We start from the raw sequence: 21,828 nt of genomic DNA on the forward strand, positions 1-21,828 counted from the left end.
AACAAACAGATGGTGTCCGTTTCCCGAACTGAAAATGAGAGATTATTCCACAGGAGAGGGGCTTGATGGCTTAAAGCTCTGGCTCCTACTCTACTTTTAGAGACATTAGGGATGACAAGTAAGCCTGAATCTGGGAGCGGAGGGCTCTAGTGGGTTGATAAGGTACTAACAGCTCTTTAAGGTAAGAAGGCGGCATATTATTAAGGGCCTTGAAAGTGAGGAGAATTTGTAATTCTATTCTAGATTTAACCTGAAGCCAGTATAGCGATGCTAATACTGGAGAAATGTGCTCTCTTTTCTTGGTTTTCGTCAAGACACATTTTTGACAAGCTGCAGAGTCTTTAATGACTTACTGCTGGAGCCTGATAATAATGAATTACAATAGTCCAGTATTGATGTAACAAAGGCGTGGACAAGTTTTTCAGAATTTTTTTTGCAAAAGGACTTTTGAAGTGGAAAAAGGCAATCCTAGAAATTTGTTTTAAGTGACAATTAAAGGACAAAAGAGGATCGAAGATCACTCCCAAGTTCCTGACTGTTTGTTTCATTGGAAGCAAGGACAATGTCATCTAGCGCAGCTATATTTTGAGATAAGGTATCTCTAAGATGTTTAGGGCCAAGTATTATAACCTCTGTTTTATCTGAGTTTAATAAGAGAAAATTGCGGGTCATCCAGGTTTTTATGTCCTTGAGACATGCTCGAAGTTTAGTTAATTGATTACTTTGTTCAGGTTTTATTGACAAGTATAACTGGGTGTCATCCGCATAGCAGTGGAAATTTACTGAGTGTGTCCTGATAATGTTTCCTAGTGGAAGCATATATAATGAGAATAAAATTGGGCCGATCACGGAACCCTGTGGAACACCATGGTTAACTTTGGTGCGCACAAATGACTTATCATTACTTTGCACGAATTGGGAGCGATCAGAAAAAACTATTTAAACCAGTTAAGGGCGGTTCCTTTAATATTAATAACTGTTTTAGTCTCTGTAATAGAAGATGGTCAATTGTGTCGAATGCTGCACTGAGATCTAACAAAACGAGGACAGACATAAATAACTGATCTGAGGCTATTAGAAGGTCATTAGTGACTTTTGCCAAGGCTGTCTCTGTGCTGTGGTTGGCTCTAAACCCCGACTGAAAGTCTTCATATATTATTTTCCCTGGAGAAACTCACACAGCTGATTGGCTACAACTTTTTCTAAGATTTTAGACCGGAAGGGGAGATTAGATATTGGCCTGTAATTGGCTAAAACCTCTGGGTCTAGGGTGGGTTTTTTGAGAAGGGGTTTGATTACAGCTATTTTAAAAGACTGTTGGCAGAATTTCGTTAGGTAATTTTGTAGGAATGGGATCTAAGATACAGGTTGTTGGTTTAGAACCTGAGATTATTTTGGTAAACTGATCACGGCTGATCTGATGTCTAAATAATGGGTAGGATTCTCAGCCGTTTCTGAGATCTCTGTTGTTGGGAGGGTATTAGTGCCAATTGAGGGCAGGAGATGATTGATTTTATTTCTAAAATTTAGAATTTTATCATAAAAAGAATTCAGAAAGATATTGCTATTTAGGGATCAAGGAATACTGGGTTCACTGGACGTGTGAGTCTCTGTCAGCCTGGCTACAGTGCTGAAGAATTCAGTTTAAGGCCAAGGAGCACAGTAAACTACAAATATGATTGGCTGTTGGTGTTTCCTGGATTGGCGTGGAAGACTAAGAACAAGACATTCAACTGAGTTGTAGTAAATAACTCAGTGCAGTGTGCTGCTAAGGGGGGAACCATTAAAGGTGCAGTAAATCACTGCACAATCGTAATGACAGTTACAGTCGATAATATCTTTTAAAGCACTTTCTAAATAAAAAATAGTTTTTTTTGACCAATTTTATTAATTGATGATAAAGCAGCTATGTGCAGTAATATAAATAATTGTGGATGTGATACATTGGAATGCAACGAGATGAAGCTTTGTGATCGAATTGTTAACTGCTGAATTGTAATCAAATCGTGAGGCTAGTGAAGATGGAAAGCTCTACCAGAGTTTCCGCTGCCTTTTTCCACCTGGCCCCAGAGTGTAAAGTCAGCAGAAACTCCGGAGGAGATGCTTGATGCCACTTCTACCTCGCGACAGATGAACAAAAAAAAAAAATATATATATATATATACATACACAAATATCATTGGAAGAAAAAGCTGTGTTACACACGTCAAAGAGATTTTGTGGTGATAAGAGCGACGTCGGTGTTGATGTGCAGTAAACAAGGAAAGGGGATCGTCGCAGCAGAATCAATATGTTATATCCTGCCTCTGCCTGCCGCACCACCAACAAACTGCAGAGAAAGTCCGGACCCAGTTCTCTGGAGTTCATGTCTGACAACGGCTTTAATAGCAAAAACACTTTTTCCAGCTCTATATTTTCTCAACATTTTCAGTACATTTTCATGTGTTAAAGGGGACATATTATGAAAATTCCACATTTGTAGTGCTTCTACACGTTGATTTGGGTATCTGGCATGTACACCGTCCCAAAAACTCATTTTGTTGTGGTTCCTCTAGGTCAGAAACGATACCCTAGATGGTGTCAAAAATACGTCCGTTTCGCTATATGACCTTGGACCGACCCGCACCATTATCACTCAAAACCGGTCAATCTGAGGAGGGCTGTTTTAAATGATCCTTGTGGTATTTTGACAATAGCATGTTACAGACCTTTCATTAAGGCCCCAAGGAACCATATCAACTGTGGTAAAATGGGCATACGATGAGTCCTTTTTAAATTAAGTTTTGTGGTCATTTATAAAGAACAAGTCCAATATAAAATGTATTCTGTTTCATCGTAAAATAAAATCATCAGCATATCACAGGTTAAGTTATTTGTTATATAGCTGAGGAAGTCACTCCTAGAACTTGATTCTATTAAGTAGGAAGCATGCTGCTCTTCCTTCCTTTTTTTCAAGCAGAAATGAACCAGTTCGTTACCTTCAGTTAACTGGTAGAGAAATAACAAAGACCCAGGATAATGAAGTAGGTGTTGTATACTTGTAAAATGTTTATTTTCCAACTTGATTTTTTTTTTCTCACAGTGCTGAGGCAATGACTGAAGAGGAAAGCTACTTCAAACCTAAAGTCACCATGGTAGCGTGGGATCGCCATGACAATACAGTCATCACAGCTGTTAACAACCATCTCCTCAAAGTGTGGAACTCCTACACAGGACACCTGTTACATATCCTCAAAGTAATTGTGCACAATGTTGTGTTTCTCTTAATACAATTTTGAGTGTAGTGGAATTAACCTCAGCAAGCCAGACATATAACTTGAAGTTTGTTTTCAGGGCCATGAGGCTGAGGTTTTTGTGCTGGAGCCGCATCCTTTTGACCCCAGGATCATCCTATCTGCCGGTCACGATGGGAATGTCTTTATATGGAATCTGCTTCAAGGGACAAACACACAGCACTACTTCAACATGGTACACTGACGCTTATCACTCGATTCAGATTAGAGACATACAGCAATACTCAACATGACAAATGCATCAATGAGCAAGACTGATAGGAAGTGGAAACAGATTTTAGAAAATTGTACTTTGTGGTCCTTCACGTAAAAATTATTCAAGGACACATTGTATGAACCATTCTTAAACCTACAAATACCTACACATTTATTTGAGCTCCTGTGGAAAAACTCATCTTGTATATAGAATTTGCAACCCTTGTTAATGAGTTTCTGTACCTGGGGTGAATATGTGTTTCTCATCCAGATTGAAGGCCAAGGTCATGGAGCTGTGTTCGACTGCAAATTCACTCCCGATGGCCAACGCTTTGCCTGCACAGACTCTCATGGCCATCTGCTCATCTTTGGCTTCGGCAGCTCCAAGCCATATGAGAAGGCAAGAATTAACCAGAAAATGTACTTTAAATGTTTATACAAATGATTCATCAATACTGCCAGGTAAAAGCCAGCGTGCGTGCATGCGTGTTTATTTCTTAAGCAGCATGGTGTATTATCCATCCTCTCTCCTGGTCTCACCACAGCTTCCAGACCAGGTGTTCTTCCACACAGACTATAGACCACTGATCCGAGATGCCAACGGCTTCGTGCTGGATGAACAGACTCAGCAGGCTCCCCATCTCATGCCCCCTCCTTTCCTGGTGGATGTGGATGGAAACCCCCATCCTCCAAGGTAGACATGGTCCTCTTTCAATTGTTTAGTTGTTAAAGAATTTTATTTATTTTGATTTATTTATTGTGAAATATTACGCAGGAGCGGAAGATGCACGGCTTTATACTGTATAGTACTGGAATTTATATGATTACACAGGACTACTTTTATGCAAGGAAATATATATGGCCATGGTCAAGGCAAAGCTTATACAAAAAAATATTGTGCTGCAATAGCAGGTGAACATATTGTTGAATTGAGAAGCTAAATATTATGCATTGAACAGATGCTGTAAATCAGAATACATTTATATTAATGTGAATATTGACAAGATAAAGTTGCATAACTGCCTTTCTTTATGTGTATTTATACTCTTACGTTGAGCTTTTAACAGAAATGGTAAAAAATTATAAATATGACCCTAAGCGGGTTTTTGAAAGATATCAGGGTGGTAGATCTCTGCTTACATTTAGAATTAAAAAAAAGTGATCTTGTGCTCAAAATGTTTGGTGACCACTGCTCTAGGCCATGATGAAAATTGGCTGGTTAGAGCGTTTTAATAATCATTGTTTTTATTATTTTATAGTCTTATTCTCCCTGTTTTACTTGCAATCTTCATAGCAGGATCAGTGTAGGCATTTCATAGTTGTCTTCCATTTGAAATGTATCTCAAACTGATCAATGTTTTCATTTATTGTATTACATCAGGTATCAGCGTCTCGTTCCAGGGCGGGAGAACATTGCTGCTGAACACCTTGTTCCTCAGCTGGGATATGTTGCCACCAGTAAGGCCTTCTTTTGACTTAAAAAATTTAAGCAAGAATTTACAGTTTATGCATAAATCCAGTCCACTTTCACTGCTTTATCAGCCAGACTATCCTCTACTAGTCCTCTACCACCCACTCATTATCTCTCTCTCACCTTTCGCTCTCTTCAGGCGATGGCGAGGTGGTGGAGCAGGTGATCAGCCAGCAGACGGCAGAACACGAGGAGGTTACGATAAGACGCAGCAGCCTTCTGGACGAAGCCATCCGACAGCTCAGGGCGGAACAGCTCAGGGGGCATCAGGACCGGCAGTCGCAGGCTGGGACAGAGGCAGCGCTGCCTGCTGGAGCAGGACCGGAGGGGCAAGTTGAGGCACAGGGTGTAGCCTTCACACCAGCACCAACCACTCCACGCAGAGGTATCAATACAGCACCAGAGCTGGATTGAATTGTTTTCGATGATGTGTTGATGTGGTGAGTCCACTTATCATTAATGGGTTTATTTTTTCAATTTCAGTGTCTGTAAATGATCGAGCAGAAGTGCAGTCGCCCCCAAATGTGGGTCTGCGCCGCAGTGGACAGGTGGAAGGCGTCCGTCAGATGCACCAGAATGCCCCACGCAGCCAGATAGCCACTGAGAGGGACCTGCAGGCCTGGAGACGCAGGGTGGTGGTGCCTGAACTGGCAACCAGCAGCTACAGGTATTAGACCTGCAGTATTATCTTTTGTTTTACCAGCCATAAATTTGACTATGAAGTATATCACTCATACACAATAGACTATCACCTCTTCCAAGGAGGTTAAAATTTCATTTTGTTTTTCTTACTGATAGTTTGTTGGATTATGCAAAAACAATTGGATTAGCGTGAAACTTGGTGCATGAATGTGTTTTGGGCTGAGAAAGAAACAACAATTTTCAACATTTTCCTTTATTTTTAGAGAATATTTATTGGACCATGATGAACATTTTTTGACTGGATTAGGGAACTTTTAGACATTTGGGGATGTTTATGATTGTGTGCAGTTTGTTGCAAATCCAAATAAAAAAAAGAAATCTAGTGGATTTAAATGTGGTTTTATTATTGGCCTTGTTATAGGTTTGTATTTTAGTTTTTATAATGTTAGGGTTTAAAATGCTGCAAAGGAAGATTGATCTACTCCCCTTTTAGATCGAATCAATATTGAGATTGTATCAACTGAAATGGAATAAAAATGATTTTAGTGAGTTTGGTGAAGATATTATTTTCCTAAGGCCTTGTTTTATTACACATATAAAGAATTTAGGAAAAGAAAGTGAACTTAGCCTGGTTGACATCAACAGACTAAAGATCCCCTATAATTATTTTTAAATTGTAAAAGACATCATGTGACCGCCAGAAAACAAAGCTGTCTGATGCCTGTGGCTCAATATGCTTCAGAATGTAGTTTCAAATAAAAAAAATTATAGAATTTATAATTCTCTCAGTCTTGGGCCTGCTCTCTTTAATCTGAAACATTGTGAAAATTGTCTTTCAGGGACCAAGAGGACATCAGAACAGCAAAAGGAGATGAGGAAGTGGCTCTGTACAATGCAAAGAAGAGGCGAATTATCTACAGCAGCTGTCGAGTAGGTTCATTGATCTTTTACTTGTGGAGGAGGTCTTAATTTTAAGATTTGTAATTGTCCTCTGTATCAGATCTTCTTCAAAGATTTCAGAGTTATTTTCCAGTTCACAACTCTTTCAGTACGAACATTTTGCGCTGTCTTATCAGGATGATTCAGACGAGGAGGCCTGCACTACAAAGCGAGCCCACGGCCGCAGTGACACAAGGGAATACATTGAGTTTTCATGTGAAGAGGGAGAGGTAACCCCAGGCTCAGACCTTCACTCTGAGGTGCCACATCTTCAATTCTACTGTGCTTTTAAGGAAAATGTAATTTACAAGTATATGAGGTCTTCTCTATTTGCCTTTATTCAATTGTTAAGAAATTTGTTTTGAATGTGTTCAGGACAATGATTTGGATGGGAGTGATCTGGAGTCATCTGTTGATGAGGAGGAATGGAACAGTGACAGCTCAAGGTATATAGTTGTCTAAACATGGATCACAAAGTATTACGAAGTAATTCTAAGCATTTTTTGTAAACTTGTTTTAAAAAAGTTTTTTCTACTGCTTTGTGTCACCTCCATGAATCTGGTACCCTAATCAAGTTTGAACAAGTTAGTTAAACATGTTTTTTCCAGCCTGTTTTCATCTGTGTTTAAAATTTAAATGTTAATCATAACTGCTTTTGATTGGATAGCCACACGTCCAGTGAGTACTCAGATTGGACGGCAGATGCGGGTATAAATCTGCAGCCCTCCACCCCCTTGTCGTCACGGAAACGAGTGCAGCGCAGACTCAGCACCTCTGAAGAGGAAGAGGAAGAGAACGAGGAAGAGGAGGAGAAGCAACAGAGTGATGAGGAGGAGAATACAGGGAATAAAATTAAGGAGAAGTCCAAGAAAGGGAAGAACAAGGCACCGCGGGTGAGTTATCAGACACTTGTGAGATTACTAATCCTGACATGTCAATGTTCTGTAGATTATCTCATTGAAGAAATACTGTATAACAATTAATCAACGGTTTTCTATTCAGTCTTATTACATTTTCCATCTCTGTGCTCCAATCAGCATCTCAAGGCCCGACCATCCATCAACAGAGAAGTGTCCAATGAGTTCAGACCTTCACCATGGATCACTGATGTCATTCCCAGGAAGTCTCCATTTGTTCCCCAAATGGGCGATGAGGTATATGCTAATATTAGGATCTGTGTTTTTACAGTTCTTTTATTTGATATTACAAAATTTGTATTTGTTATGAGATTTATTTCAATCCCTCCGATAACGTCTCGGTAACTTCTTCTCAAATATAAATTATAACTTTTCCTGTTGTAACCGAACCTTAAAATATCGGTTATCATGCTGCTTATGAAAACGAGATCAAATGTTAACTGTTCTCGTGAGACTAAAAATCATTTCATTGGCACGATAAAGAAATGGAGAAAAAATGTACTCAACCCAAGAAATTTACCATAAAGGAAATGGAAGGAAATCTTGTTGTAAATTTCTTTCAGGTGATATAAGCTGTCAGGAGAATTGAGAAACAACGTTTTTATTTGGTTGCTCTTAAATATATAAAGCCAACATATAGACGTAGTCTTAATACTTTTGTAAGTTCCTTTAGTGATAGTAGCAGAGCATCATCATTATCTTGTAAAAAAAAATACAGAGTAAAAACATTTATCATCATCCAGTGTTTCAGTTGCAAGATCTGACTCTTTTGGTGTCTTTCAGGTGATCTACTTTCGGCAGGGACATGAAGCATATGTTGAGGCAGTGAGTAGGAGTGAACAATACCCCATCAACTTAGACAAACAACCGTGGAAAAAAATGGAGCTGCGGGTAAGATGAGAGCAAATTAAAAGTAAAGTCAAACATAATTTGTAGAAATGTTGAACATAACATCTTTGTAGTCTATGCATTGTGACATATTGCTCCAATAAACATCATGTAAGAGGGACTGCACACTTAATTGTTTTTTGGAGCTTTTTGAGTGATCCTACTGTTTTATTTCATCGGCACAAGTAGAAGTCTAGGAAATTAATGGAACCCTTCTGTATGTTTTCCAGGACCAAGAGTTTGTAAAGATCACAGGGATCAAATATGAAGTCTGCCCTCCAACACTTTGCTGCCTGAAGCTGACTCTCATCGACCACGGCACTGGCAAAATCACAGACAAGTCATTTTCTGTCAAGTAAGCAGCTCAGTTTCATTAACTGCCTCACACGTTACATATTACCACATTCAAATGTGTGTCTTATTCTCTTTAAACACATGAAAGGGGCATTTTTCTGTATCTTGAATGAGCTGAATGTACATTCACAAAGATCACTAGTAAAAAATTAGATATGTTTTATTCTAAATTTATAATGGCCACATTTGTGGGTTGAGTTGCTCTTATGATGAGGATAATGAGCTCTCTACATTCAAAATATGTTTTTTTTGCTGAAATGCTGGCTACATTTCGGATGCTGTTCTTTTGTAAAATGGTTTCTTATTGCTCTTTATGATTGAGCGTCAGTTTCACAAAGACAAAGGATGTTGGCACTTGCCCTTTAAAATGACAGATTTCTTCAACAGGTACCACGACATGCCAGATGTTATAGATTTCCTGGTTTTGAGGCAAAGTTATGACGAGGCGCTGCGTCGAAACTGGCAACCACGTAAGTTTATGACCTTATTAGAGATGTTACTGAATTGTATCAGGTAGATTTCCATAGGCAGCAGTGGTGAAGACAACAACTACCATAATCCCCAGCTGCTTCAAGATATAATCAAACTAGGTCTATTTTAATCTTTGATTTAGAGATGCCTAATGGCTGACGTTTTGTTTTTATGTTCAGCATTATCCTGCATTTATGTACACAAAAAAAGATGCTCCCTAGAGTGAAATTAATTTCTTTATGTAGATATAATAAAACGTACTTCTGTGGGGACAGCCTTATTCTATTGTGAGGATTTTCACCTCGGCATATAATGTAGAGAGATAAAGTGATCAACACACCCGTCTCTCTGTCTATAGTAATTTTGTTTCTGAGGCAGAACTTGAAAAACATTTTCATGAAACTTTCCAATTATGTTTATTCTCTCTGTTGCAGGCGACAGGTTTCGTTCAGTAATAGACGATGCCTGGTGGTTTGGAACCATCATTTGTCAGGAGCCGTACCAGCCTGAATATCCTGACAGTCTCTTCCAGTGTTTTAAAGTCAGGTGGGAAACCACACATGTGTTGCCAGGGCGGGGTAACTGGGGATACAAGCTAGTTCAGGGGTGGGCAAACTTTTTGAATCGCGGGCCACAATGGGTCTAAAATTTGCCAGAGGGGCCGGGCCAGGACCAAATTGATGGAGTGTTTTTATGAACTAATATAAATGACATGGAAAAATCATTACATGAAAGGATTTGGCCTTTAACAAGTAGCAAAGCATTTATTTGCAAGGCAATTTAACCAGAACTCGCCTTCGTAGAAAGGCTTGTCAGCCTTTGCTATTTTGAATAGCACAAAAAAACTTGCCTTGGAAGTTGACTCTTGAATGGCAGTTTGTCGTTGAAAAAATTGTTGCTGAGTCAGTAAATTAGCCGCCAACCTCTGAGCCGTAGCCGCCCGTTCTTGCGTTGACTGCTTGCTAGCGTAGTTAGCATGCCTCTTGACAAAGTGACGGCTGATGTTGTACTCCTTGAAAGCTGTGACAGTTTCTCGGCATATCAGGCATACAGCCTTCGATTTTACTTCAGTGAAAAAGTGTTTTGTTGTCCACAGCCTACGATTTGACTTCAGTGAAAAAGCGTTTTGTTGTCCACAGCCTTCGTTTTGACTTCAGTGAAAAAGCGTTTTGTTGTCCACTCCGTGTTAAACAATTGGCACTCATTGTCAATTTTTCGTTTCCTTGATCCGTTCATTTTACAGAAGGGCCTACAGGGTAAAGCGATAAAGTGAAGGGAGGTCATGTGTATATATATATATATAGTATAGTATATGGGCCGTACTTTGCCCATGTCTGAGCTAGTTTCTAACACAATGAGATGGTAAATTTTTCCCTATTTTAAACAAAGCTCTAAGACATTAGAGGCCTTCTGAAGATAGAAACAGTTAGTTTTTTGTTTTTTTTGCCTCTTGAGACTACAGCTATGACAGACAAAGAAAATACAAAGCCAAAACAAACATTTATTTTTTCAGAAGACATATTTCATTGTAATTTGTTAAGCTTAAGTCTTTTCGCAGTCTTTGGCATTTGGAGCCAATCAATTATAGGACTCCAAATGCCCCCCAGTGGTCACTAACATGCATTACAGTGTTAATCGTTGACATTCACATTGAACCAGGATTATGTATTTTATACTGGTGTATAGAATGTCATATTTGTGACATTTTGAACAGCATTACCCTTTTTTTTATGAAAAAAAAAAATCTTGTCAAAGATTGTAAATAATGTTTACGAGTTTTAAAAGAATACCATTTTTTAAAAGGGGGTACTAATGGTGACCGGGCCTTTGCTGTTGAAATATTGAAAAATGTTGAACAGTTATTGAGATCAGACAGGCAACATCCTTAGTATCTTTTATGTCTGTTCTTCAAATCTTTTACAAATACTGTTTGTAGCTTAATTTTTTTCACTTTAGATTTGGGAACTAAATATCGTTATTATTTTTCTTTTAATTTCCACATTTTCTTCGAAGAATATTGTAAGAAATGTGGTGCATAAATCAAGTTTATTATAAGTTATGTATGAATATAATATAATATTATTTCTCAGTGTTGTAGATCTGATAGCTGTCATGACAAACTGTCTTACACAAATTTTTGTGTTCCCTCCCAGCTGGGACAATGGGGAAAATGAGAAACTGAGTCCCTGGGATGTGGAACCCATTCTGGATAATGGTAATTAAAACAACTGTACTTACAGTCACATCCACCACATACAGACGTACAGATATTATTATGTATTATGAAGTCTTTATAAGACATAATGATGTTTCACTGTATATTGAAGAGGTCTGTCCTTCCTGTGCAGCCGAGCAGCCAGAGACTGAAGGAGGTGGTATCCCTGTGACGGCAGATGAGATGAGCGAGCTGATGTACAAGCCTCTGCCAGGGGAGTGGGGGGAGAGGAGCAGGACCAACGAGTGTGAACGCATCATGGCAGCCATCGACCAGCTCATCACCATTGGTTTGTATACATACAGACACTCAGGCAATTGACACCCAGTCTCCTTTCAGTCAATTGCCCACATTGGTATCTATGGTTTTTTTAAAGAATTTCTTCCCAGCTGCATTGTGTGTATGTTACAGAGATCGCAGCTCCTTTCTCTGGTCCCGTGGACCTGGTTCAGTATCCCACCTACTGCACTGTGATCGCCTATCCTACTGATCTGGGAACAATCAAATTGCGACTCTTGCACAGATTCTACAGGTCAGTCCAGACTTTCTTCTGCATATCTGTTAATGCAAAGCTGGTCAGAGTGAATTCATGGAATTATTTGTACTCTTGATCTGTCTTTGATTTGTCTTTGCATATATATTGTGCTCACTATATTTATTCACATCCATCCACAGACGCCTCTCAGCATTAATTTGGGATGCCAGGTATATTGCACATAACGCCCGCACTTTCAATGAGCCAAGAAGCAAGATTGCCCACTCTGCAAAAATCATCACAAATGTCCTCCAGAAATTTGTCAAGTAAGTTCTTCTTCTCTTAGCTGTTGTTATTTGCCAAAAAACGAACTTAAAAAATGTATTACAATATACTTAAAATGATCAATAATCAGAATCAGTAATGTGTATGAAAATAATAAATGAGCACTTTCCTGTCTCCAAAACGTTTGTACGCATGGGTCAGAGTTTGCATAGAAATAGGCAAATTTTCCCGTCGTTAAATCCCAACGTTTGCTTGAGAAGTGGCGTACGTACATTTCAGGCCCCGCTTTGTGCGTACGCAGCAGTTATAAATGAGACCCCTGAGCAATTTTGCACCTAAAAATGGAGAAACTCCCAACACAGAGGCCAGACAGCTAGATATATTACCATTTGCTCAAAGCTAAATGTAATCTGAATATACAAAATATACAAGTCCTCAAAAAAAATTTAAGGGGATACATAGATGCATGTCAACAACTTTAAAAGAAGACTATGTGATGATACCACAGTGTATAATTTCTTCAAACCTCCTTGGCTTTGACAGTGATCCAAGCTGCACAGATATCATGGAGATTTACAATGCTGTTGAAGAGATGGATGATGACGAAGAGGTAAATCAACCGAATTTAACAACGATAATATTATATGCAATGACTCTTTATATTTTCTGTATGTCACATATTGGTGACATACAAGTCTTAAGTCTGTTGTGATTTGGTTGATTTTACTTGAAACACAGATGAGAGATCTGGAAGTGATGATTGAGAAGACTTTGATTTTCCATTAGTAATAGGAACATGGTATTTTATTTTAAGATAGTTTATCAACATCTGCTCACCAGTAGAAAATGAAATTAGCACTTCAGTGTTCAGATTCAAGTATCTGACGTTTGGTTAATGTCCACAGGATGAGGATACAGAAGCACCAGGAACCTCAGCTGTACACCGGCTGCATCAGGTAGAAATCGGCTTAACATTCTACATTAGCTGTGCACATTCCCGCACATGATGGACATGCATTTAATAGGATGGGCATGATGGTACACTGCATACTCGTTCAATGGTCAAACAGAAATGGCCAGGTCTGTTCATTCTTCAGCACACAATCTTTATAATGCTTTTGTTTAGAAACTGCAACATGTTTAAATGCTGTGGGTTCAGTCTGGTGCGCTGTCAACTGTGAGACCCACGACACAGAACACCTGCTCAGATAGTAACAATGTCCAGGACTTTTTTAACAGGTCCCTGGTATCAATTGTTTGAAATTCTTATTGTTGGCCAATGGTTAAAAGGTTAATGATCAACATCACTAATACATGCGGTTTTATACAAAGTTATTTTTCAGCAATTTAAAAACAACACAACCCATTAATAACATGGACATGCACTGAACTCCTGTTTGGTGGCAGATTGACTTCAGCAGCAACAGATTAGTGTGTTTAACTTGTAATGATGATCTCCTCTCTTATTTGCTGACATCTGCAGTGCTCTGTGGAGGTGGTGCCAGACAGAGATGCCTGGAAGGAACAGTGCAAGAGTCTGGTCAATTACATATTCCAGTGTGAGGACTCAGAACCATTCAGGAAGTCTGTGGATCCTGAGAACTATCCAGTGAGTTAAAACAAAACCCTGTAGTCATACCATTAACAGAGTTCACATCAGTGGTCACAATTAGGGTTTCTTTTAAGTCTAAATCGTGTTTTGTGTGTGCAGGACTACCATGATATTATTGATACACCAATGGACTTTGGCTCTGTGAAAAGGACCCTAGAAGAAGACCACTATGAAAATCCCATCGAGCTTTGCAAAGACACCCGGCTAATATTTGCTAATGCTAAAGCCTACACACCCAATAAACGCTCCAAGGTAGGGCAATAATTAAAACTTATCATCAATTAATCTTCTACTGCAAATCTTCTTTTAGAGACAAAAGTGACAGTTTATATTTTAGTTGGTCTCCATCTCTTCTATACATTTTCTGCTGTAGATTTACAGTATGACCCTGCGGCTCTCTGCCTTCTTCGAGGAGAAAATCAGGACAGTCATATCTGAGTACAAAACTGCTGTGAAGAGCAGTGATAGGCTCCGCCGCAGTCAGAGATTCCGTAAGAAGATGCAGCAACAGGATCAATCCTCCACCACAACAAGGTCTGTTTGAGTTGTGCCTTTTCTCAATGTGTCCGCCTAACAAATGAGTGGTTCAGGGTATATAATATCTACTATCTACAAATCTGGTTTAAGTACTTTGTTGTAACTTTTTCTCCAATGTACAGAGTAAATTACAGCACAAATGCCTAAGAGAAATCCGTGTTTTCCATGACACTGCCTGATTAAAATTAAATAAATAAATATTTATTTTCTCAAGTCAAAAGAAGGGTGCAGTCAAAACTCAGGTTAAAGTCGAGATGACGTCAGTGACCAAATCTACCTCAGCAAAAGTGTCAGTTTCTGAGCGAGCCAGGCGGAGTCGACGCAGAAGCTCAGGTCACAGCTCCTCAGAAGACGACTCTGGCTCTAAAGCTGCTTCATCAACACCAGGTACAAATTAGACTTTTTTTTTTATACATGCACTTAAATTATAGGACAAGATTCTATGCCATGTTTGTTTTTCAGATGACAAAAACCTGATCCTAAGTGGTCAGATATACCCAGATCCACCTCACTACCGCATTTAGTTTTTGACGTGTTATATAGTGGAAATACATACAGTCTTACGAAACTAAGCTATGGAGATGTGCTGTTGAATCTTCTCATAAATTCTTTCTGTCCCCAAACTGAGAGTGACAAGTCTGATAGCTCATTTGCTCATCGTGACATGATCCAATGTTTTTCCACTTCAGAGTCTGACAGTGAGCTGAGCGAACCAGAGGAAAAACATCCTGATTCCTCAAGGCACCACCAACGCAGACATAAAGGAAGAGTTACAAGGAGCAACTGTGCCAAACAGAGGAAAAAATGTCAGCAGTTTCCATCCGTTGAAATCCATTTTTCAAATTAGATTCAGAGAAAAACCAAGGAGATCATAATGCAACATAGGAAGTTTATGTATTTAAGTGATTAACCCTGTTAATACAATGTTTTTCCAGCTGCCAAGAGCGACAGTGAAGAAGAGGAAGAGGACGATGAAGAAGAGGAGGACTTTGACAGTGAAGTTGAGAAGAGTGAGGATGGAGAAGTGTCCTCCCAGTCATCAGGTAATGTCTACCCCAGCAGGAGTAAAAACAGCAGGAGTACACGTCTGACCAGAAACAGTGCTGCTGCGGACAGGAAACGGACAGGTAAATGCTTAAGATAGACACTTGTGAACTGAAAGCCATGTAAGTCACAGCTACACATTTCACATACATCTTCATGGCTTGTTTTCAGAGGACAGAGCTGAAATGAATGGTCACAGCAGCAGGTCGTCTCTTAAGGAGAAACGTCACCACCAGGACTTGTCCATGTCCCAGGACTGGGACAGGGAGGACAAGGAAATCTCAGTCCGCAGGTCACTCAAGAGAAAGACAGCAAGGGCAGCTGTGAATAAGATGAAACTCATTGAAGCATCTGAGGGGGATGAAGAAGAGGAGCAGAAGCCAAGAAGGAGCAGCAGCCGCCTTCGCCCTGCATCCCGGGCCGGCAAACGCCCCGCAGTGATCCAGAGCAGCTCAGATTCAGATGGAAAGCTGTCAACACGGGGTAAGCAAATGTACTTTTAAAATACATGTTAAAATAGACATTGAAATTCTTTCATTTGGGTTTTTATCTTTATTCAAGAGTGGGGTCTTTCAGTTTGAGAGCAGGACTTTCATGTTAAGATTTTGTAATGCTCTCACTCAAATCTAAGTTTGCTTAGACAGATTCCCTGCACTCCAGCTTCAGCTCATCTCTTCGTGCTCACACTGCCTCTGTACACGCATGAAATGTCTGCATTAGGTTTATGCCTTTGCATGTTCTCAGATCTTTTAAATATATTCATTCCATTCCCATTTTTATATTTAGAGCAGTTAACAGGATACAAATGTGCTCAGTTCTGCTCTCATTCGGCTTTATAGCTTCTCGGAATATAAAAGAATCAGGTCGTGAAACGAAGGATGAGGAGGATGGAAATGAGAGCGAAGCTTCATCCTCCTCCCAGAATCAGCAAAATGGCAACGCGAGATCCAACAAACGGAGACAAGCTGCTAAAGCAAAGGGAAATGGTGAGAAAATATCCTCATGTCATGTTTACATTTTTATATCCAGTTGTGACTTCATGTCAAGGTCTCTCTAATCTAAACATCTTCTCTGCAGATACTTTGTCCCACATGAACGGACACAGTGCAAAACATCACAAATCTGACAGTATCTCTGAGCAGGAGGGGACTGCAGAGGAGAGTTCTGGAGATGCTGAGGAGAATGAGGAAGAAACAGTAGTTTTTCCGAGACCTTCAAGAAGCACAGCAGCTACTCCAGCCAGGAAAAAGAGAATTACAAGTGAGGAGGAGGCAGAGGACACTGAACACAGGACCACGCGACACAAACCTGTGAGCTCAGGTGAAGAGGACAAAAAAAACAGTTTGCAGAAACATCCGCACCAAAATGGAAGAAACGTGGAGGAAGCAATCCACAAGGATTCTAGGAGAAAGAGTAAACTTATACCATCAAAAAGCCAAGATAAGCAAAATTCTGCCTCAACTAATAAACTGAACGGTCCAGAATCAGACAAACTCAGTAATTCTCCAAAGAAATCCAACCCACGCAAGAAAAAAATGAAAAAAGATGAAATAAGCTTTGAAGAAAGCAATCACTCCAGTGAGGAATCTGAGGTTGAAATTAAGACAAAGAGATTGGCCCAAACCCAGGGCAAATCTAAACGGCCTCATGGCGACATCTCAGCCTCAGAGAGTTCTGAGCAAGAATACAAACCCAAGAGGAAGTCTAGGAGGAAACGCTCCACTGGCTCATCAGAAGAGGAGTCAGATAATTCAGATAGCACGTCAAATCGACGGCGGAATCTCAGAGCCCTGCCAAAAAAAAAATACATCAATGACAACTCCCTTTCCGAGGAAGATTCTGCTTCTGCAAGCCAGAGTAAACAGAGGAACGGCAACAAAATCGCTGGAGCTTTGAGGGAAGACAAGTGTAATACGAGAGAGTCAAAGAGGACATCTCCCAGTGAAACCAGGAATCAACTGTCTTCCAAGAGAAAACGTATTTACACTTCAGACTCCGAAGAAAATCGGGAGGAGAAGGGAAAGAAAGAGCCAGTGTCCAAGAACAATAAAAATAGCAGGTCAGGCTCCTCAAAGCCTCCCAAAAGGGAATCAAACAAAGGGGATGGCAACAGCAACGAGGAGGAGACCTCTTCCGAGTCTGATTCTGGCGAGGAGGAGGATATCAGTTCCTCAAAAAAGGGGAAGAAAATTAGGCAGCCAAAACAAAACAAAAGCTACAGCAGCAACGACAGTTCCGGCTCAGAAAGCAAGTCATCTTCTGCCTCTGAAAACTCAGTTGTCAGCTCAGGGTCCCACAGCAGTCCAAAGAGGAGAAGTCACATACAATCTGGGATCGACGGGAGGAGCGCCAGCCGGCAGCTGAGGCAGCGCCGGCAACAGGCTGCCTCAGAGGAGGAGGAAGAGGAGGAGTACAGCAAAATGCAGCAGAAAAGGCGTGTGAACACTCGCAACCGGGGGAAGCGGACGGTAAATTATCACGACAGCGAATGAAAGACAAAATGGCTGGAAACATCGGACTGTAGAGGGGAGACAGAGAAAGGATATTAAATGTAGACTTCAAAGACACTTGATGGCCATGTTATGGTAGTAGCACTGGAGTCCTAGAGAGAAAATGCTGTGAATCTGTTTCATTCAGGGATATTTATATTTTCTATGAAGAAAAAAAACATGTTTATAGATGTAATACAAATTCGAGCATTTGATCTGCTGGTTTTCACAAGGATGCAGAGCTGAACGCCACCTCTAATACTGCTTGTTGTGATTTTGGCCAGCAGAGTTACTATTCTGGGGATTCTTTGTCAGCTTGGGTGCTATCTAATTTACCTCTGATTAATCAAGCATATTGCTGGCTTGCACTAAGATACACTGTAATGAGGTATTTCATACACTAGTTTTGCATTACAAACTCAGGGGTCAACTAAGTTTACTGTAGTCTCAGACATGCAGTTGTTTTTTCAAGCTAGTGTAAGGTAAAGAAACGATTCCACGTCAGCAGATGACGAAGCACACTCACTGGGACAAAAACAAAATCAAGTTCAGACTTATTACTACAGCACTCCTTTGTAACTCCACAAACACTTAATGCTTGACTGTACTTTTTTTTTTATATGAGCCAAATGAACTAGTATGTTCTTCCCCTATACATTTCTTTTTTTTCATTAGTTTTGTGTTTTATTCTAGTGAATAGGTGTAAATATGTGATTGAGATTGACATTGTCTGAAAGGGTTGCTCAATCAGTAGCAAAACCTTTATTTAAATTTGATATATATATATATATTTTTTTTTTTTACATTTAACTGCATTGTCTTGCCATATGTCACAAATTGGTACATTTTGCCAAGTACAAATAACCAAAAGTACTTTCTGCAGAATACTGTGATTTCTCATGTTGGGAAGACTTTTTATTGTCCTGTGTTACCTATTTTCAGTATTAAATTCTTTTTCAGAGTTGTCTTAAAACCTTTTTGCCAGTCACTTGGTTTAGTTTTGTTTATGGGGAGGTTTCTAAATAGTTGCTTTGACATTTTGCTAAATTGTTTTTCGTACTACACCTTTAATAAATCAATTTCACAGGATAACTATGAATGCAATGTGGTTGTGGAGTGCAATGAACTGAGTTATTCTTCCTGTTAATAAAGACATAATTTCAAGGTGTATTTTGTGTCTGACTTCATCTTATGCATTGCCATCATGCGCATTATCCACTATGCTTGCGCAGGTTAAGGCTATTCTTTCAAATTTGGTTTACTTTGACTCAATGATGAACTGATGACATTTTAGGGGTCAAAGTTCAAGGGGACGTCATGTGAGTGGAAAACATTTTTATGTAGACGAATACTGCACTGGTTGGCGGAGGCAAACAGTTGCATGTTGGTAATTTTAGTTTTTTATATGAAACTAATGTAATTTATCTTCTATCTCTGTCCTTAACCCTCAGCAAGAGTAAGGAAAAACTACAAAAAAACCTTTTTAACAGGGTAAAAATATGTAGAAACCTCAGAGAGAGCCACATGTGAGGGATCCCTCTCCCAGGATGGACAGAAGTGCAATAGATGCCACGTGCAGGAAAACATCATCAATAATCAAAGTCTCTAGCAGCATTTGATGAGGGTAGACATCCAGAAGGACAACCCCAACATGACATGCCAAGCAGTCCCGCTGCAAGCACAGTCCATGCTCAGCAACCATATAGACCACGATCCACCATCCAGACCAGACGCCACTCCAGTCCTCAGTCAACGTCCACCGCCGCCCACCAGGACCCATCACAAGCCACCACCGCGGTCCTGGTCCACCGCCCGTGCCCAATGCCAACGCGACACAGGTTCCGCCACCAGCACCACGATCAGCCCACATGACTCAGAATCCGCCACACTGGATCCAACACCGCGACCCCCGGTGCGCGATCCACAAAACGCAATCCATGGTGCGGCCACAGAGGCCCTGGATCTGCGGGTGATAAAGCAAAGGGATTCCGGGGAAGGGGGATAGGGATGGAGAAGCTGGAAAGAGAAGCTCCGTGTGTCATGTGTCATAAAATAGAACAAGTAACGTTCTGGCGCACTAATTAGCTCTAACTATAAGCTTTATCAAAAAGGAAGGTTTTGAGCCTACTTTTAAACGAAAAGATGGTGTCTGCCTCCCGAACTGAAAGTGGTAGATTATTCCACAGCCGAGGGGCTTGATGGCTAAAAGCTCTGGCTCCTACTCTACTTTAAGAGAATTTAGGGACGACAAGTAGGCTTGAATTCTGGGAGCGGAGTGCTCTAGTGGGTTTATAAGGTACTAACAGCTCTTTAAGGTAAAAAAGGCGCTATATTATTAAGGGCCTTAAAGGTGAGGAGGAGAATTTTAAATTCTATTCTAGATTTAACTGGAAGCCAGTGTAGCGATGCTTATATTGGAGAAATGTGCTCTCTTCTCTTTGTTCTCGTCAGGACACGTGCTGCGGCATTTTGGACAAGCTGTAGAGTCTTTAACGACTTACTGCTGGAGCCTGATAATAATGAATTACAATAGTCCAGTCTCGATGTAACAAAGGCGTGGACTAGTTTTTCTGCATCTTTTTGTGAAAGGACATGTCTAATTTTTGAAATATCACGCAAGTGGAAAAAAGCGGTCCTAGAAATTTGTTTTAAGTGACTATTTAATATATAAATTATAAATATAAATCAGGATCGAAGATCACCCCCAAGTTCCTGACTGTTTCATTGGAAGCAAGGGCAATGTCGTCTAGCGCAGCTATATCATTAGATAATGCATCTCTAAGGGGTTTGGGGCCAAGTATTATAACCTCTGTTTTGTCCGAGTTTAATAAGAGAAAATTGCGGGTCATCCAGGTTTTTATGTCCTTGAGACATGTTCGAAGTTTAGTTAATTGATTACTTTGTTCAGGTTTTATTGACAAATATAACTGGGTGTCATCCGCATAGCAGTGGAAATTTACCGAGTGTGTCCTGATAATGTTTCCTAGTGGAAGCATATATAATGAGAATAAAATTGGGCCGAGCACAGAGCCTTGTGGAACACCATGGTTAACTTTGGTGCGCACAGATGACTCATCATTAATTTGCACAAATTGGGAGCGATCAGAAAAATACGATTTAAACCAGTTAAGGGCGGTTCCATTAATGTTAATTAACTGTTTGAGTCTTTGTAATAAAATTTGATGGTCAATTGTATCGAATGCTGCACTGAGATCTAACAGAACGAGGACAGACACAAGTCCCTGATCTGAGGCTATTAAAAGGTCATTAGTGACTTTTGCCAAGGCTGTCTCTGTACTGTGATTGGCTCTAAACCCCGATTGAAAGTCTTCATATATATTATTTTCCTGGAGAAACTCACACAGCTGATTGGCAACAACTTTTTCTAAGATTTTAGAAATGAAGGGGAGATTAGATATTGGCCTGTAATTGGCTAAAACCTCTGGGTCTAGGGTGGGTTTTTTTAATAGGGGTTTGATGACAGCTATTTTAAAAGACTGTGGTACATAATCTGATGATAATGACAGATTGATAATGTTAAGTAACGAACTATCAATTAGAGGCAGAATTTCTTAAGTAATTTGGTAGGAATGGGATCTAAGATACAGGTTGTTGGTTTAGAACCTGAGATTAATTTGGTAAACTGATCACGGGTGATCAGAGAGAAGCTGTCTAAGTAATGGGTAGGATTCTCAGCCGTTTCTGAGATCTCTGTTGTTGGGAGGGTATTAGTGCCAATTGAGGGCAGGAGATGGTTGATTTTATTTCTAATAGTTTGAATTTTATCATTAAAAAAGGTCATAAAGATATTGCTATTTAGGGATCGAGGAATACAGGGTTCGGTGGAGGTGTGACTCTCTGTCAGCCTGGCTACAGTGCTGAAGAGAAACCTGGGGTTGTTTTTATTCTCTTCTATTAGTTTTGAATAGTAGGCGGCTCTTGCTTTGTGGAGACCCTTTTTATATTCTTTAACACTATTCTTACAGTCTATTAGATTTTCA

General features: G+C 40.0%; 1 protein-coding gene across 3 annotated transcripts in view; it reads left to right on the forward strand.

The window, feature by feature from the left end:
* The window catches only part of brwd1 (bromodomain and WD repeat domain containing 1), a 33,072-nt gene extending 14,077 nt beyond the window's left edge, over positions 1–18,995 (forward strand). Inside the window, exons 14-44 of one of the 3 annotated variants that reach the window (XM_062385279.1) lie at positions 3,083–3,236; positions 3,334–3,468; positions 3,760–3,888; positions 4,034–4,182; positions 4,870–4,946; positions 5,099–5,344; positions 5,443–5,626; positions 6,441–6,531; positions 6,678–6,839; positions 6,916–6,986; positions 7,208–7,433; positions 7,578–7,694; positions 8,241–8,348; positions 8,576–8,700; positions 9,087–9,169; positions 9,605–9,716; positions 11,324–11,385; positions 11,519–11,674; positions 11,797–11,917; positions 12,061–12,186; positions 12,689–12,755; positions 13,051–13,101; positions 13,629–13,754; positions 13,857–14,009; positions 14,131–14,291; positions 14,509–14,681; positions 14,984–15,100; positions 15,230–15,421; positions 15,510–15,821; positions 16,178–16,324; positions 16,416–18,995. In XM_062385279.1, the coding sequence (XP_062241263.1) occupies positions 3,083–3,236; positions 3,334–3,468; positions 3,760–3,888; positions 4,034–4,182; positions 4,870–4,946; positions 5,099–5,344; positions 5,443–5,626; positions 6,441–6,531; positions 6,678–6,839; positions 6,916–6,986; positions 7,208–7,433; positions 7,578–7,694; positions 8,241–8,348; positions 8,576–8,700; positions 9,087–9,169; positions 9,605–9,716; positions 11,324–11,385; positions 11,519–11,674; positions 11,797–11,917; positions 12,061–12,186; positions 12,689–12,755; positions 13,051–13,101; positions 13,629–13,754; positions 13,857–14,009; positions 14,131–14,291; positions 14,509–14,681; positions 14,984–15,100; positions 15,230–15,421; positions 15,510–15,821; positions 16,178–16,324; positions 16,416–17,830 (5,548 nt within the window). In that variant the 3' untranslated portion in view covers positions 17,831–18,995. The remainder of the gene's footprint in view (positions 1–3,082; positions 3,237–3,333; positions 3,469–3,759; positions 3,889–4,033; positions 4,183–4,869; positions 4,947–5,098; positions 5,345–5,442; positions 5,627–6,440; positions 6,532–6,677; positions 6,840–6,915; positions 6,987–7,207; positions 7,434–7,577; positions 7,695–8,240; positions 8,349–8,575; positions 8,701–9,086; positions 9,170–9,604; positions 9,717–11,323; positions 11,386–11,518; positions 11,675–11,796; positions 11,918–12,060; positions 12,187–12,688; positions 12,756–13,050; positions 13,102–13,628; positions 13,755–13,856; positions 14,010–14,130; positions 14,292–14,508; positions 14,682–14,983; positions 15,101–15,229; positions 15,422–15,509; positions 15,822–16,177; positions 16,325–16,415) is intronic. The other 2 variants (XM_062385280.1, XM_062385281.1) reach the window with 2 other exon arrangements.
* The last annotated feature ends 2,833 nt before the right edge of the window (positions 18,996–21,828 follow it).

The sequence above is a fragment of the Platichthys flesus genome, chromosome 4 (assembly GCF_949316205.1).
Source record: "Platichthys flesus chromosome 4, fPlaFle2.1, whole genome shotgun sequence".
In the NCBI taxonomy this organism is placed as follows: domain Eukaryota; kingdom Metazoa; phylum Chordata; class Actinopteri; order Pleuronectiformes; family Pleuronectidae; genus Platichthys; species Platichthys flesus.